Here is an 18200-nt window from a genome sequence, read left to right as displayed (position 1 = left end):
AATTACAGTTATAAGACTTACAGATGGTAGTGGCCGTGCTATACCCAGAGGGTTGGATTCCACAACAGATGACTTAAGTACTTCTAGCTTGAGCAACTTGAAATGATGGAATTGCCAACTATTGGCATGTATAGATGTAACTAGTCTTTCTTTGTACTGCCAGCCAGCTACCAAATCATGACATGGAGACTTAATTATGAAAGTTCATTGACGCTTAGCCGTGTTTCTAACTAGCTCTTATAACTTAAATTAACCCATTTCTATTAGTTTACTTTCTGGCTCATGGCTCATGGCTTTTTACCTCATCTTCTACATGTCATGCTCTGCCCTTCTTCCCAACATTCTCTAGGCCTGGAAATCATGCTTAGTTATTGGCCATTCAGCTCTTTTATTAAACCAGTAAGAATGATGTATCTTTACACAGTGTAACCAAGTATCTCACAACATATATAGTTTATTTTATGGAAAGCATCAGAAATTTTGTACATTTTAAAAGTTATTTTACATTACTTTAGAATTCAGGAGAAAGGTGAATCCAACTGTTCATTTGAGTTAAAAAAAAATGTAGATGGCATAACCAAGAAGGTGAGTTTAGATGGAGAACGTAATAGTTCATATCATTATTATAGAGTATGTTGAGAAGAATGCCATGAGGTGATAGGTTGATCTCCATGAAGTCCACTAAAAAGACTGCTGAGAAGTCAAGGAAAATAGGAATTGAGAACTAGCTGTTGCAATATGTACTTTATAAGACAGATTTAGAAGCTTGTTGAGTGTGTTAGAGTGAAGGAAGGAGAATTGGAACCAGCTAGTACAAATGATGACTGCATGGTTTGTCTGTCAGAAGAGTGCCCCAGTATCTTAGAGCAGCAACATGAGCAAACCCTTCTCCTAGATAAAGAGCTACAAACGATTAATGACTTGAGATGGAAAATCCATCTTCCCCAAGGATGAACCCCATAATTGGTTGTCTTATACCTAATAACGGTCATTCCTAAAAATACACACGAGTAAAGCTAAGTAGATTCAGAAGATAGTAATTTTATGTTAATTTGTGTATATATGCATGTGTTTCTATAACAATAATTAACAAGAGGCCATGAATTTGAGAGAAAGTAGTAGGTGTAATGGGTGAGAAAGAGAAAGTAGTGCGTGAGAGAAAGTAGTAGAGAAGAAACTGGAGGGAGAAGATGGGTAGGGAAAGGATGTTGTAAATGAAGTACATCTACACAAAATTTTTGAAAAAGTAATTGAGAGCCAACTCCATATATTTGGGTATATGTAATAGGAGTGGTTTCCTAAAAAGGTAGCATGCTAATGGTACTTAATATTTTATTCTGGCGTTTTTAGCCATAGTGAGGTTTTTTTTTTTTTTCCTGCTGCTGCCGAAAGATTTTCTTTACATTTCTTCATTTATCCTGTTTTGAATTTAATTTTTATCTCAAAAACAATGTCTAAGAGATAAGAATTCCAGATTTTCTTGCTTTCATAAAGCCTAATCAACTATCTTTTGCTAGGTAGAGTTTTGTTCAGAGTTTGTTTTTTATAGGATTTTAGTATTATTCATTGTAATGTTTATATAAGTATGTTGCTGATATTACTGCAGTAAGTGGGATGGGGGAGAAAACTTTCTCCTTGGTCTGTTTATTTATACTGAGAATTTAAACTATCTGCTATCCCCTTAATTAATAACATAGTTTACATTATTTGCAAATAGAATATTTCTTTTATCATAAGCATGTTTTTGCAAATATAAGATATGTTTTAAAAATAGCAGTTTAAATAGTTTAAATTCTTGAGTATGAAGGCAGTAACAATTAAAATTGGATCCTTGTAAATCAGATCTTGTGTTTCATTGACACACGTGTTTTCAATTGGAGACACTATTTCTCACTAAATGTAAAAAAAGACCTTATAAGCAAAATATATCCTAGTTTTTCTCTTATTTCAGAGAACCAGGTAGCATTTTAATAAAAGTTGTAATTATCTAGTCTTAGTTTATTAATTTTAAATCATGTTGTTTTGAGTTAGTGTGAATAATGGCTTTACAGATCAATAACTCTAGCCAAGGAATGTATCTCAATATTATGTGGAGAGCTTTAAATCCTGCATTTGTCAGGCATGTAAATCCTAGTACTTGGGAAGTAGAGGGAGACATATGTAACAGTTCTTTCACTGTCCTGCCAGCCAGCTCCCAAATAATAACACAGGGACTTATTATGAATCCTGAAAGCTCGGCCTTAGCTTAGGCTTGTCCCACCAGCTCTTATAACTTAAATTAACTCGTTACCTCATCTCTCCTTACTGCCCGCGCTGCTTTTTCCTCCTTTGACTGATGACTCTGCCTTCTTTCTGGAGTCCTGTCTATGCGCCTGGAAGTCCTGTCTATACCTCCTGTCTAGCTATTGGCTATTCAGCTCTTTATGAAACTAATCGCAGCAACATATCTTCACACAGTGAAGAAATATTCCACAGCATTTCCTCCCATTTTTTGTCTAAATAATAAAAAGGAAAGGGTTTAATTGTAATACAGTAAAATCATATATAATAAAGACAATAGTCAAGTAAGAAATAACAATGTCAGTCTGTCTGTAAAACAAAACACTTTCTCAACCTTTTAACTTTACATCTGTTATGTAAGTTGCATTTTTGAATTTGGTACCAAGGAAAACTAATTATGACTATTTAGTCTTCAACTCTTATCAGAGAGACCAGAGAAGGATGTAATACTACCTGAGTACACAGGAAGTGTAGTACAAACAACTTACAAAACTATAGAAATGACAGTAGCTGGCTGCCCAGACAGTCACGGAAGGTTCTTCTGCAACTTTGGGGCATCCATTTTCAGCCTATAGGCCTAGAATATCTGACAGACTTTTCTGTGAAGCAGGAATTTGGAAGAACTGTCCTACCTTGTCTTGGCAAAGTCCAGCAGCTGCTTTCTTTGTGTTCTGCTTGTCCCATTTACTGTCAGCAGTTGAGGAAAGGGGCAGTTTCTTGCCCAGTGGCTAACTTTTGCCACAAAAAAAGCAAACTCCATATGGAGGTTCTTTGATGTCAATTATTCTTTTTTAAAGTAAATTGGTACTTCAAGGAGCAGACATGTCTTGCTGTTATGAAAAACCTACATTATTAAAATATTTTAAATGTCATGTTCTATAGTTCTTTGAAGTATTTGAAGACCATCTATTTCAAATATGTCTCTCTTTAACCTTGGAGACATACCTAGCATGTCTACAAGTTTGAGTATTATAGAGTCAACTAACCTGTACTTCTTATTTATACATTACATTTTAAAGTGAGCTGCATAGGTACAATACCTTAAACAAGAATAGAAATACACACACACACACACACACACACACACACACAGTTGAACAAAAATAATCTTTAATTTGTATCAATATACTAAAATCCATAATAGTGTAAAGTATTTGAGACTTAGTGATTGTTCAAAAGTAGACTCAATCGTCAACCCTTTTAGTCCACCATTTCTATACTATGTCCCCCTTTTTTCACTTCAGAAAGAGATCCCTGAATCTAATCTTCTTCGTTCAGCTTTTTTCCTGACCATGACCAATAACAACTTGTAACCAACCCCCCCTAAACTATGACAAACATCTATAATCCACTGAATCACTAAAAACCCCACCTCTTGGGAATGTGGGCATCTTGTTCTCTAGACTGCTTTCTGTTGTCTGGAGGCGATGGCATCTTTAGGGGACCCTAAGAAAATTGGGATACTGGTCAGGACCTGGGGGAGCTAGCTGTATCATTTGTTGTCCAGTCTCTGTGTAATGGGAAAGTTCAGTTTAGGGGGCTTATCTAAAGTCCTGGCTGGAATAGTGTGTGAAGCTGGACCATCTCAGTAAGCAGCTTGGAAGTTGTTCTGGATGCAGAATTTTAAGGAAACTGCAACAGGCATTCTGAGATGCTGGATCATCTGTGCTAATTTTTTTTTTTTTATGGGTCTCTAGTCATTTTTTCTATCTGAAAACACAGACTTTTAAAGGTGACACATATATCTGCATTAACAAGTATGGAATATGTGGTATGCACAAGTCAGTTAAAGATGATTATTTTATTTGTTCTATGTTTGAACAGGTAAACGGCATCTGTCAACTTTATGAGTCTGTTTGGACTGTGTAAACAAACCTCTATCCATGCCATATGAAAGGATGGCATGTAATAATATGTCATGAGGACTCTGTAGCCAACAAGTTCAACAAGTTTTAACATGTTTCATCCAGTCTCAGAGCTGTTCCCATGTCAAGGGATTGGCTTATATATCACCTGCCTTGTATTCTTTCTTGTCTTTTTCCCTCATGTCTGTAGTCAAGAGCCTCTGGAGGTCTTCCCTGATCAAATCTGTTCTGTATTAGTTTTGAAGAGAAACATAATTTTTCTTTTTGTTTCCTGTGAAAACAAAGGCATAACCTCTCCCCCAATCAACGTATTTTCTGACTTCCATTTTGAAGTTAAGACAGTCTTAAGTATATATATAATTGATTCAATTTAGCAATTTCCATAATCAAATGTCCCTCAACAGCTATTGTATTTTGTGCATTAGTATTTAAAAATTTCAGAGTCAGCAAAGTACCATACAGGATCCAGACACCTTGTGTTTTCCAATCTTTATGTGGCTTATTCTTTTTAAATTACTTTATTCTTTGTTTAAATACTTTATTTTGGGGGAGTGGGAGGCGGTGTTTCGAGACAGGGTTTCTCTGTGGCTTTGGAGGCTGCCCTGGAACTAGCTCTTATAGATCAGGCTGGTCTTGAACTCACAGAGATCCACCCGCCTCTGCCTCCTGAGTACTGGGATTAAAGGCGAGCACTACCACCACCCGGCTGACTTTATTATATTTTGTTTTTGTTTTGTTTGTCATTCATTTCTTTTTTGACTTTATTACTTTTAAACTATATTTTTTCTATGACTGTCTATAACCATTTTCTTTTCATTAGCATCTATATTTGTTCAGAGGTTTTCACATTCATTAAGCTCCTGCAGCTGCACGCTTGCAGAGTTCTCAGATGTGATCCAAACCTTAAACTGCTAAGTGGCCAGTGAGTGGCTCTGGCAGTTGCCTGCTGGCCACCCATCCCCATTCCCTGAGAGCCTAACCTCGTGTCATTAGTACTGGGCGGGAGCTGTGTTTACTGCCCAAGCTCTGGGAATTTGCTGTGGCAGGCATTTTTAATCTAGTATGCCTGTTGCTCAAGTGCTCTGCTTTACAACAGGGTCTCTTAAAAGAGATGCACCTCTGTGTGCTGTGAGCAGTGGGCTGTGTATTGGATGCCATTTGTAACAAGTCTTTATCTACCCTGCCAACCAGCTCCCAAATAGCAACACGAAAACTTATTGGCCTTAGCTTAAGCTTGATCCACTAGCTCTATAACTTAAATTAACCCTTTTATTTTAATTTACATTCTGTCCCATGGCTCATTAACTCATCTCTCCATACTGTCTGTGCTCTTTCCTCATCTTCTGGTTGGTGACACCACCTTCTTCCTAAAGTTGTCTCTATGCCCGGAAGTCCTGATGATACCACTTGCCTAGCTATTGGCCATTTAGCTCTTTATTAAACCAATCACAGCAATGTATCTCACACAGTGTACAAATGTCCACAATAAACATACATTACTTTGAGGACAGCCTTGGGCTACAGAATGAAACGTTATCTCAACAACAAATCCTTAAATTTGTGAAGAACTCCTGGAGTGATTCTTCTGGTAAGAACTATAAATTATAGAACAAAAAAGAATCATATGTATTTTAAATCATTTTGAAAGGTGTATGCAATCTAAAACAACCTGTCTTCTTTCAAAGTTTCTCTACATACCCTAGTTTAAGTTCACTTTGTGTGACCCAGATTGACTTTGAACTAGCAGTATTCCTGCTACCTCAGCCTCACTCACAAGTGCTAAGGTTATAGGTGTATACCATATGCCCTGCCCCAAATTATTTTTTTATGGCAGTATCATTAGAAAATGGACTGGTCACATAGGTCTGTCTCCTCCTCTGTAATGATTATCAGAGCAGATCTGTATTAAAGTATCCCTTTAGAGCTGGTGAAAAATTCCTTGCTATAAGATCTTACCTTTTTATTGTATTAGATTACTAGTACCGCATCTAGTGGTTTCAGAATTAAATCACCTGCCTCATTATCTTTGGGCCCAAAAATATACTTTTGATCTTATGCCAGATAATCTACCTTATTTTAGTTCCCAAATTATTATTAGGAACTATTATTATTAGTTATTAACCCACCAAATTTAGTGAAGTATTCAGGTGTTCTAAGACAAAGTTAAGACTACCTTTTCCTTTCCCCAACCTCAAGTGGAGATGTATAATTACTTCAGTCATCTCAGAGTTTAAATTGGTTTTGAATGGCCAGTAATAAAAATATAATTTAAGAGTGACGCAAGAATTAAGACTAACTATACAGCTTACTTTAAAAAATTATTTTTAATTATATGTATGTGTGTGTGTTTGTGTGTCCATGCATATATAAGTATGTGCATGTAAGTACAGGTACCTGTGAAGGCCACAGACATCAGATCCTTGTGGTTGGGTGCTGCAAACCAAACTCAAGTCTTCTTCAGGAGCAGTACATTCTCTTAACCATTGAGCCATCTCTCCAGTCCCAGATATCTTAATGCTTTAAAAAAAAAGTTAACTCTTTGATATTGCAGGCTAAGAGTTCTTTACCTCTTCATTTATAGTCATACTGTTATATTCTAGGCATTGCTGTTAACTAAAGCTGCTGTTTTCTTTGGCAACTGTCATTTCTATAAACAATCTAGGAAAAAAAAAGTTTTGCTTTAGATTTTACTTTGGCATTCAAATTATTATACAGATACTAGTTTGTAGCTTGAAAAGGACCTCACTTCCAAGAAAAAGAACTAAGCCACTTACCTCTATCTGGCTTTTAAGTGGTTTCTGCTTCTTCCTTGTACATAGCTCTGTTTTGGTGATGATCAATTGGAGAATATTATTACAGACTATTTAACTAGGGTAAGTTAGGTTTGGAGCCAGAACATTCTAATGGCCTATTGATAGTCTGCACTTATCCAGGGCTGTATATTCTCTTTCTTACTAGGAAGTGTTAGTGCTGAAGATTTGAAAGTTAGATTCCATGAGCTCTGGCAGTTTGCTGGGTTAAAGGACTAAAATATTCAAGATGTCCAGTGTAGAGACTTAAAACAAGCTCCCTGTAGAAAGAATGTGGCAGGGGGATGAGAGGTGTTTGGGGGCATTAGGTACAATGATGGTATCTGTGCTTACTGTCCTGTTGGTTGCTCCACTTTTCTGACAAGAAAGTATATTTTTGTCTTATTTGTAAGTCAGCAACAATACTTTTTGAATAGATTTGTGTCAGGGGTGTGTGCGTGTGCGTGTGCGTGTGTGTGTGTGCGCGCGCACTCTCGTGCATTTATTTATTTATTTTGGTTTGGTTTATACCAAAGAAAATAAAAAATTTGTATATGAAGTTAGACTGAAAGAATCTAAGGTTGTCAATAAAAGTGCTGTAACATTCTCTTTTTGTGTTTAAAGACTTTGTCTTCCTGTACTACAGAAATCCCGAACTGGGTGTTTGCAATAAAATCCATCTATGGAGATAGCACCTAATCTAGAAAGGTTGAGTTAGTATCTCCTGAACAGTTGGATTTCAGACAGTTTTCATTGTGTTTTTAATATGTTCACTTCCTAGTAAAGAATCTATTTTCTCTCTAATGTTAGATTTTGAAAATTCTTGTTTAATTTCTTTACTTTTCTGAAGATGTTTTGTGTGTTCCTTTAGAAAATTATGTTGAAATGTAAAGGAACTAAATAGGAAGAAGACTGCGTGGGAGAAGGGTGGTGGTGACATTAAAAATTTATAATCAAGCATAGTTTGTTGTTTCAAATAAAAGTTTATATAAAAATCAGTTTACCTCAAAGACCAAAAAAAAAAGTTGACAGACCACATATATAAAACAAGGAGGTTGTTATCACTGGTAGTCCTTTGTGTTAACATTGAGAAATTATTTTTTTCTGATCTCTTGATATTTAATTTTTCCAACCTCTTATTTATCCAATCTTATGTTCCAAAGAGATCATTTTCTTACAGTTAGCTGTTTTTTTTTTTTCGTTGTTCATTTCTGTCTCCATTGTTCAGTTTACATCTAGCAGAATTTATCAGGGCAAATATTACTGGGCATTTGGATTGGATGTGACTTGTAAGTACTTTGGGCCCAAAGTATTTATTTACATTACTTGGAAATATTCTGGAAAAGATAAACATTAATAGTTTTCATTTGAATATGTTTTCTTGTAGCAGAAAAAGAAAACTAAGACCTTCAATCCACCAACACGTAGAAATTGGGAAAGTAATTACTTTGGGATGCCCCTCCAGGATCTGGTTACAGCTGAGAAGCCTATACCACTATTTGTTGAAAAATGTGTGGAATTTATTGAAGACACAGGTAGGCTAGAAGAATCAATACATGAGATATGACTTGTATTTGCTACAATAACAGTTTGTTAAATGTTTGTGATATGTTTAAGCTATATGTGAGCCTTACAGTTCACATTAGTGTCATCCTAGTCACCCTGAAGGTAGTCATCTGATATTTATTGTTGATCAGTAGTAATTTTGAAGATGTTATTGAACATAATAAATATGCTGAAAGCTAAAATATTAAATTTCCCTAATTCTGGAATTTATACTAGCTTCATTACTATAATATTACTAGATTGCTTTTATGATTTTTTTTAATATTTTTAACTTAATAGTATTTATGTTATTTATTTTACACATGGATAATTTTCTATTAAAAGTTAAAGCCATAATCATAAATTTATAAATGGCAGTTCATTTTGTGTGTGATTTACTGTTTATTCAGCAGTTCCAGCTTGATGTTTGATGGTTTGAATTAGATTTAGAAGGAATGTGTAGATATCTTCACAGTTCTAAAAACAAGTTTGATTTATGTTTGTTTTGCTACAATACAGATCATTAAAACAAGAAAATGAGAGTTGGGTTAATAAGAGTTGGGAAATAGATTTGAAAAAAGTATTGTGCTTGAATATATTTTATTGTTTTTGAGACAGGGCCTCACTTTGTAGCTGTGGAACTGTGTTGACCAGTATCCTTAAACTCACAGAAATCTTGCTGCCTCTACCTCTTGAGTGCTGGAATTAAATGCTTTTGCCAACAAGCCTGGCTATTGAGCATATTTTAAATGAACTTAACCCTGAACTTGAGTGAATGAATAAAATACAGTTATAAAAATTTTGAAAACATGAGCTACATCAGTTTTAGCATATGTGTTTATAACGTTGCTTTTGATATATATATGCTGTGGGGATCTCCCCCCTCCTTTTGTGGTGGTGTTCTTCAACTAGTATAACCATGTCTTACCTAAATAATCATGCTTAGTTATTTTCATGGATGCCCTACCCTTTAGTCCAATTATCAACTTTATTTCTGTACATACTAGTTTGTCTATTTGATGAGGAATGAGAGATAGAATGTGGTAAAATATTGTTATTCACTAGTATCACTACTGAAATAATATATATCTCCTTTCAGTTAATACATGTTAGTTTCTAGAGTCCACATTTGGTGTGAACTAACTTACTCTTTCCTTCAGCAAACACTTAAATGAGTTTTAGAAAAATTTCTTACTTGACTTCAAGACAGGAAAAACAAATGCAAAGTATATTTGTTGTTTGTTTGGGAAAGGGATCTCTAGGCTGACCTTGAACTTGTTACTTGTCTACTTCCCAAGTGCCGGGATAAAGGCACAACTAAAGACCCTGTTTTATCTGGTGCCGAGGATCAAACCCAGAGCTTTCTGCATACTAGAAAAGCATTTCTACCAGCTGAACTATATTCCACCTATAGGCCAATGCATATGGCTAAGGAATTAGAAAATGATTTCCTTCAGTGACTGAAAAATATTAAAATAACAGTGGGTGTAGCATTTACCAATAGTATGAAAATTAATTATTTCTAAAAATACCAATTTCTTGAGTATTTTCTTGAGGGAAGTGACTACAATTCTAATTCAATTTTTAACTTGAATTAGTCCAGGTCACATAATAAGTAATGTGCATGTTTAAGTGCTTTGACAAAAAAAATACTTATATAAATGGAAATATAAGAATTGTGGAATAGAAGATTGAAACTAGAATCTTCTTTTGTATTGCTTGTATTTATCACTGATTTTTAAACTGATTATCAGTTTGACACAGATTGTCAGTTGCTTAAGAATGCACATTATTATCCCGGCTGTTGTGGCACCCACCTTTAATCTCAGTCCTTGAGAAGCAGAGGCAGGCAGATCTCTTGTGAGTTCGAGGCCAGCCTGGTTTACAGAGCAAGTTCCAGTACAGGCTTCAGAGTTACATACAGAAACCCTGTCTTCAAAAACAAACAAAAGAATTCGTTTTATTTGGTGGTGGGAATCCTGTCTGTTACTCCAGCAGCTAGTGAAGCTGAGTGGCAGACCAGCCTGGGCTGTATAGTGAGACCTAGTCTCAAAAAAGGGGGCGGGGGGGGGGGGGAAGGGGGGGAGTTCAGTTTACAGCTGTCTGTGTGAACTACAACATAGTAACCACCATAATGTTCAGCATGTAGTTTATAGTAAATGAAGATACATAAATAGTATTCATTATTGTAAAATTGTATTTTAGCCGCTTACAGATTCTAAGCATGAGCAGTCATTTTAATCAACTCTCTTGTTTAGAAGGGTAAATGTTGTTGAGCAGTCATGATAAAAACATGGGTTTAAGAGTCAATGGGCCAACGAAATTGTCAGAATTTACATAAATAAATATTATGTATTATATGCATTATTTCCATTGCCTCAAAAAGCATGTAGTATTCTATAATTATGTATAATGTTAACTGTTGTATTTTTATCTCTGATGCTGGAGGTCAAACCTGATAGGGTCCTATGCATACTTGGCAAGCTATCTAACAATGAGCTACATCCAAAGTCTGTTACCTTTTTTAAATCTTTTTTTTTTTTTTATACTCTGTTAGGTTGAGAAGATATTCTAATGTTCCTAGAATTTTCCCCAATGGGTATTGGGAATTTTTGCTGTTGTTGTTCACCAGTATTTTAATAAAATAGAGATTGATTGTCCTGTGCTTAAATGTCCTCATAGTTACAAGTCTACATTCGTAAAAACAACTTAATCTAAGGACTCTTCACAAATAACATTCTGGATAGCAGTGAAAAACAACAGAAATTAGAAATGGCTGCTGGGACTTTGGTCATAGTCTACTTATAATTAATTAATGCTTTTTAAAAGTAGAGCTTAACATTATTTACAATTACATCAACATTCATAGTGACTAGATATCATGGGCAAAAGACACCCTATGATCACAATTTTTTTCTACTTCCCAAATTGTGTTATAATTTAGCTTCGAAGGTCAGTTACTATAACCCAACTTGTTCTTAACAGGGATTTTTATGTCCATTCAGTCAGTCTTGACCTTTTGGGCCACTTCACTAGCAGGTAGAAGAAACAAACTGTAACTAGATTCTTCATATCTGACAGTCACATGTGACTCCCAGTTTTCATATGCTGTCTAATTTCTGTAAGCTAAATGTGCGTTCTTTATGAAGCATGTTCTTATGTATCTCCACAGAGTCCAGTTTTGATGAAAAGCCATCAGTCTGTCTGGTTGTTATTTTATGACAGTGTCTCTTCATTTTCAGAGATAATAATTTTTTATTGGTTTCATGTAATGAATTATATTGGTTGATTTTTTTTTTCAAGTAAGCTAACTTTGAATTCCTGAGACAAATACCACTGTGTCATAATGGTTTATACTCTTAATATGTTGTTGGATCCAGAGTACTGTTTAGTCTGATGCATAGTTAGAATTACTTACTGTATCAAGATTTTACTCAACTCCTTTACTCAACTACTCCTTACTTGAGTAAAAGATACTTTCAGAATAACTTTTAACTCCTGGCTGTAAGAACCTTCTTTTCATACATGTGCAGTTTTCAACCAGTTTGTAGAAATTTTGTTTCCAAACGTGTATGGGGCTCTTAACTCTGTATCTCCACCTCTGGTCTGTGCCCCACAAATTAGGCTTCAGTTTTTCCAACCTCATCTGTAACTGCTAGATTGTCTCTGCCTGTTAGGTTTTTACCTCTGTTTACTACCATCTAAAGATTGTCTAGGCACCAAACTGGGCCATTCACATAGCTTATCTGATTTGCTTTTCCCTATGGCTAACAGTTTTGAGCTGGGTACTTAGCACTTTTTAAAACATAAATGTTTATTTTTTTCTCTTGTTTTTAGTTATTTGCTATGGGAATGTAAATTTCATGCAGTTAATGAAGGCATGGTAGAAGCAATCTTCATATTAATGTAAATAGAATCACAGTAAAACAAACAGTTTCAGTATAGTTTGGACATGTTGCAGCTAATGTGCTTGTGGAATATCCAAGTATAGGCCAAGATTCTGTTGCATATGTGACTACAGAGCTCAGGAAATACTACTTAACCTGTTGAGGAAGCTTTTTTTCTGTATTAGTTTCCTAAGGCTGCTCTAAGACTTTTAGAAACTGGCTAGAATAAAGTTACAAAGTTATTTGTCAGATCTGAAGACTGGAATTCTGAAACCATGACTATACCAGCAGGATTATGGTGTCTCAAAATCTAGTAGAATTCTTCTTTGTTCTTGATTCCAGTTATGATCCCTGGGCTTACAGGTGTGTCATTTCAGTCTTTGCCTTTGGAATTCTCTCTGGGTGTTTATCTTTTTACTTATTTTAAAACATTTTATTTATTTTGTGTGTGTGCTGGTATATGTTCCTGTGGAAGTCAGGGGATAACCTGGGGGAGTTGGTTCTCTGGCCACTATGTGGGTCCTGAAGCATCTTTATAGCCTCTGTACCATCTCACTGATCCATTTCCTCTTTTTTTGTTGGTATCAATCAGACTGGGCCATGAAAGTCACCTAGCTGCAGCCAATATGACCTTATCTTGAATAATTACACACGTAATAATCAAAGTCATCTTTTGAGGGTTTATGGGTTAAGCCCTATATTACTTTTCTGTTGCCAGGAACCAAAAGGACAACTTAAAGAACAAAGGCTTTATATTAGTTTATGGTTACAAAGGGATAGGTTCCTCATGGCAGAGATGCCATAGCATGGTGGTGTGGCAGCTTTATGAACTTATATTTTTGAATTCTGAAAAGCATTACAAAATTATTTACCAGGATCCATTAAGGAATCCTCCATTATAGTTTTTTGGTATGCTTCTGTTGCACTTCTTTAAAATAGTTCCTTACCTATGTCTCTGTTTTTGTTTTGTTTTTGTTTGTTTGTTTGTTTTGTTTTGTTATCAAGTATGCTTTTGGTTTTGTTTTGTTTTGGATTTCTTTTCGTTTAGTTTGGTTTTGCTTTTTTGTTTATTTGGGTCCCCCCCCCCCAGATTCTTAGTTTTTTGATGAATTCCAAAATTTATATTTCTAATTTGCAATGAGATTCAAGTTCAATAATTTTAACTGGAATTTTTTGTAGGGCTGAAGTATACTCAACATGTCACACAGTAGGTGACAGTTATTAAAGAACTGTTTTAATTGCTTTTAAAATTCTAGTCTTCAACTAACCCCAACTCGCTGTCAGGGAACTGTCAGGAGTTGCAGTTATTGTCACTTGAATTTAACAGTGCAGGTGCTGGGCCTGAAAGGATGGCTCAACAGTTAAGAGCATTGGCTGTTATTGAAGAAGACTGAGTTCAGTTCCCAGCACCCACCTGGCAGCTCACAACTGCCTGTAATTCTGGTCCCTGGAGAGCCAATGATATCTTCTGGTCTCTGAGGATGCCAGGTATACATGTGATACACAGAAATGCATGTAAGCAAAACACCCATACACATGAAAATAAATTAATTAAATTTAAAAGGAGAGGAATGGGCCACTAAAGTTAATGTGGATATTTCTTTCCTAGCACAAAGGAATTGTAAGTTAGCCCTTGAAACATTTCTTCAGATTTTTTTCAAATGCTTATGTCCAGCAACAAATTCCTTTAGGCCTCCTGGTATATTAATTTTACCTTTTATGGTTTTCTAGCTTTGGACTATCTTATTTTTATTTGTTACTGACAACACTGTCTTACTGCAATATCTGATCATTTAACTGGTTAAAAAGCTAAACTTTTTGGTTTTTTTTTTTTTGTTTTACCCACCATCCATTAGAATATATTCTCCAGGAAAGTAGTGGTCCCTAGTTCCTAAAACTATCTGTACACAATTAATCCTTAATGTTTTATAACCAAATAATTGCCAATGTGAAATTATACACAGATACTTTTCATTTTCTATGTTTGGGGAGATGGCTCATTAAAAGCATGTGCTCTTGCAGAGGATCCAAGTTCAATTCCTACTACCCATGTCAGCTCCAGGAGATCCAGTGCCCTTTTCTTGCCTCTGCAGATACTTCACATATGTGCACATGCTCCCACACAAATACACATACATATTATATAATTAAAATTAAGAATTTTTTTAAAGAATATTTTCCAAACTAGAATTGGACTTATCCTCCCTACCCTCTCTCACCCAGATTAAAAAGAGGGCCTGTTATAGTGACATACACCTTTAATCCCAGCACTTGGGAGGCAGAGGCAGATGGACATCTTTAAGGTTGAGGCCGGCCCAGAGCTCTGTTATGAGACTCCTGTCTGTAAAAAATCAGATGGACGGACGGACGGACGGACAGACGGATCAGAACACATAGTGTAATAGTTTGAATATAATTGGCCCTTAGGGAATGGCACTATTAGGAGGTGTGGCTTTGTTAGAGTAGGTGTGGTCTTGTTGGAGGAAGTGTATCACTGTGTTGAGACCCCCTTTGTGCATGCTTGGCTCAGTGTGATACTGAGACTATTTCCTGTTGCCTTCTGATCAAGATGTAGCCAGCACCATGTCTGCCTGCATGCAGCCATGCTTTATGCCATGATGACAATGGACTGAAACTTTGAACTGTAAGCTGCCACCTCAATTAAATGTTTTCCTTTATAAGAGTTGCCATAGTCATGGTGTCTCTTCACATCATTAAGAAACCCTAATACAGACACAGACAGACAGACAGACGATAGATAAAAAGAGGAGGCAATCTTTGTTAAAAGTTCAGAGAGTAGGATTATTTGCTATTATGATGGAAGTGTGTTCTTGGCAGAGAACCATGCATTTGAAGAAGTTTTGGGGGCATCGATGGTAATGGGGATGAACAAAGCTGTCTTCTACATGTTAGAAGCTTGGTCCTTAATGGCAGTGTTGAGTTGGGCAGTGGTGGCACACACCTTTAACCCCAGCACTCTGGAGGCAGAGGCAGACAGATCTCTGAGTTCAAGACCAGCTTGGTCTACAAGAGCTAGTTTCAGGACAGGCTCCAAAGCTACACAGAGAAACACTGTCTCGAAAAGCAAAAAAAAAAAAAAAAAAAAAAAAAAATGGCAGTGTTGAAGTCCTTAGATCATTTACTAAGGTGATTATGTTCGTTTTCGAGAGAAAGTTATAAATGCCTGAGTTTGACCCCTCCAGTTTTCTGACTTCCTTTCTGTTAATATTATATTTCTACTATAATGATGTAGCTAAGAGCTGATGCTGATACTAAAATAAACCTCTTTATAAAGTTAAATGTTCTTGACTATTTGTTATAGTAACAGAAGGCTAAATATGTCTGCTATAGAGAGTTTCATAATTTAAATTTATATGAACTTGAATAATTTCCATGATGCTGACCTTGTTACAGTATTATAAAAATAAAGATTTGTGTTTTTCTTTCTTTCTATGGGGTGGCTTTATAAGTTGATAAAACTACTATCAACTGCTATTTTATACTTGATAATCCAATTACATGTATTTGTAACACCTTGTTTTGTTAATCATTTGAATTAGCATACAGAATAATGGGCTTCATGGCATCTTCGTACATATATGTGATTGTACTTTGTCATTCCCCTACACTGCTACACTCAACACTTAAAAATTAATCAGTCAATTAATTAATTATGTTTTGAGGCAGGGTCTCACTATGTAGCTCTGGCTGTCCTGGAACTCAACCCTGTAGGCCTAGCCTCAAACTCAAAGAGCTTTACCTCCTGAGTGTAGGATTAAAGGTGTGTGTACTGAGTCTGGCAGTATTTTTGTTTTTAATGACAGAATTTCTACAGGAAAAGGAATGTGGCCCAATAATGATGAAATACTTTATCTTTTACCCTTTTAAGTACCCAAAATGAAATTATTGATAATAGAATCAATTTTTGCTTAATGCTTACTGTTTTCATAAACCTTCATTATGATATGAAATGAGTCAAATGTGTGTACAGTTACATTGAATTAATAGAGGAAGAAAAACCCAAGAACTTAAGTGATTTGTCTTAAGTCACATAATTGACTCTAATTTAGACTTACAACTGTTAACTGTTTACTGGTGATTTTGATAACCAGAAGTTTCTAGGAAAAGGAACAGAATAGAAAATACCAACTAACTCGTAAGTGTAGCTAAAAAATCACCTGATTCCATACATATAAGTTTTCTTTGTGTTTATCTAATGATAACACATTTAAACATCATGACTTTTTCAAAAAGGGAAACTAAACTTTCTGTTTTTTATTATTTGTTACATTAAAGCAGTTCTTAAATGAGACATGGCACTGATCTCTGGAATTTTATGGTTTATCCTATCCTATCGCCTTCTGATAATTTTAGTTTGTTTTAGTAACCTCTTAATTCTAAGTGTAAGTCTTCAAATGCTCAGTATCTTTTTGTCAAATGTATCTAAAATTTCTATCTGGGTCCGAAGGATAGAAATCTTGTGGAGAGAAGAAACCATTCACCACATCATTTGGAGGGATTTCAAGAGGATATCTATTATGCATTGAATAGTACAAACTAATGATTTTAGCTTGTTCATCAAGTGACTAAGGAATTTATTTTTACTGTGTTAATCATGTATCTTTAATAAATCTATTTTTAATAATTTTTTGTTTATTCTTTGAAATTTTCATATATCTATATGCAGTGTATTTTGAATCCTATCCATCCACTACCACCTCCCTCCAAACTCCCATTAGTGAACCCTGACCCATTTCCCAACTTTCCATTTTTTAAAAAATGTTATTAATAACCCCCTTAGACCAATTAGTACTTCCCATATTCATGAGGAGTTTGGAGCCATATTGGAGCATGGCCAGCCAACCAGAGAGTAAATCCCCCAAGTAGCACGACTTCTCCCTCTTAGCAGCCTTTACTTGCCAGTAACTATGCAGATGAAGGTGAGACTTTGGAGTCCTGCCCTTCCCCCCTTTGTGCATGCTTGAATTTTGATTGGCTTGCTCATGTGCAGTTAACTACAACTAGTGAGTTGATGTGTTCAGCAGCCATGTCACATCCAGAAGTCGCCCCCCCCTTAGATTTTTTTCTGCTTCTTCTTCTATGATGTTCCCTGAGCCTTGGGGGTGGGGGGAGATTGATATAGATGACCCCTCAGTTACTTATACTCAACACTCAGCATTTACTAGCTACCAGTCTCTGTATTAACAAGTAGGGGCTGCATGAAGAAGATTCTCTGACCAAGTTGAGAGTGGCATAGATCTCTCCCTTGGGTTCAGACTTCCACCACCCCAAGTCGTGGAACTCCTATCCACAGTCTGTCTGTTTGTTTTTGAAGAGGGAATGAAAATGATGTATGTAATATAATGTATGTAATATATACTTTGTGAAATTTAACTATTATATGTAATGGAAATAACAAATGTCGGCTAGCCATAGTTATTTTATTTATTTATATATTTTGTTGTTTTGAGACAGGGTTTCTCTGTAGCTTTGTAGACCAGGCTGACTTTGAACTCCTAGAGATCCGCCTGCCTCTGCCTCCCAAGTGGTGGGGCTAAAGGCATGTGCCACCACTGCCCGGATAGCCATTATTAATTTTAATAGTTATCAGTTAAATGGCTTTCAAAAAGTAGGAACACATTTTAGTTCAGTAAAGTAAAAATAATTTATATGCACTCCTGGCTCTGTGGCATTAAAAAAAGAAAGAAACTTGTACTTGATAAACTGGGAAAGCACTGTCTTTAATCTCATTCATGTAAGTTTTCTGTCAGAAATGTCATATAACTACTGCTAAGAATTCTTCCATTAATCACTGTCAGCTTTTAGTAGATGAG

The 18200-nt window shown here is 35.7% G+C and overlaps 1 protein-coding gene across 3 annotated transcripts in view; it reads left to right on the top strand.

Annotated features, from left to right (window-relative positions):
• Positions 1-18200, top strand: part of Arhgap5 (Rho GTPase activating protein 5) — a 69657-nt gene that overhangs the window by 31500 nt on the left and 19957 nt on the right. For 2 of the 3 annotated variants that reach the window (XM_027416316.2, XM_027416315.2), the window contains exon 3: positions 8322-8469. In XM_027416316.2, coding sequence (XP_027272117.1) covers positions 8322-8469 — 148 coding nt within the window. The remainder of the gene's footprint in view (positions 1-8321; positions 8470-18200) is intronic. The other variant, XM_035445734.1, reaches the window with a different exon arrangement.

Source organism: Cricetulus griseus, chromosome 5, assembly GCF_003668045.3.
Source record: "Cricetulus griseus strain 17A/GY chromosome 5, alternate assembly CriGri-PICRH-1.0, whole genome shotgun sequence".
Classification (NCBI taxonomy): domain Eukaryota; kingdom Metazoa; phylum Chordata; class Mammalia; order Rodentia; family Cricetidae; genus Cricetulus; species Cricetulus griseus.
The sequence above is the reverse complement of the archived record's forward strand: the minus strand, read 5'-3'. Positions and strand labels throughout refer to the sequence as shown.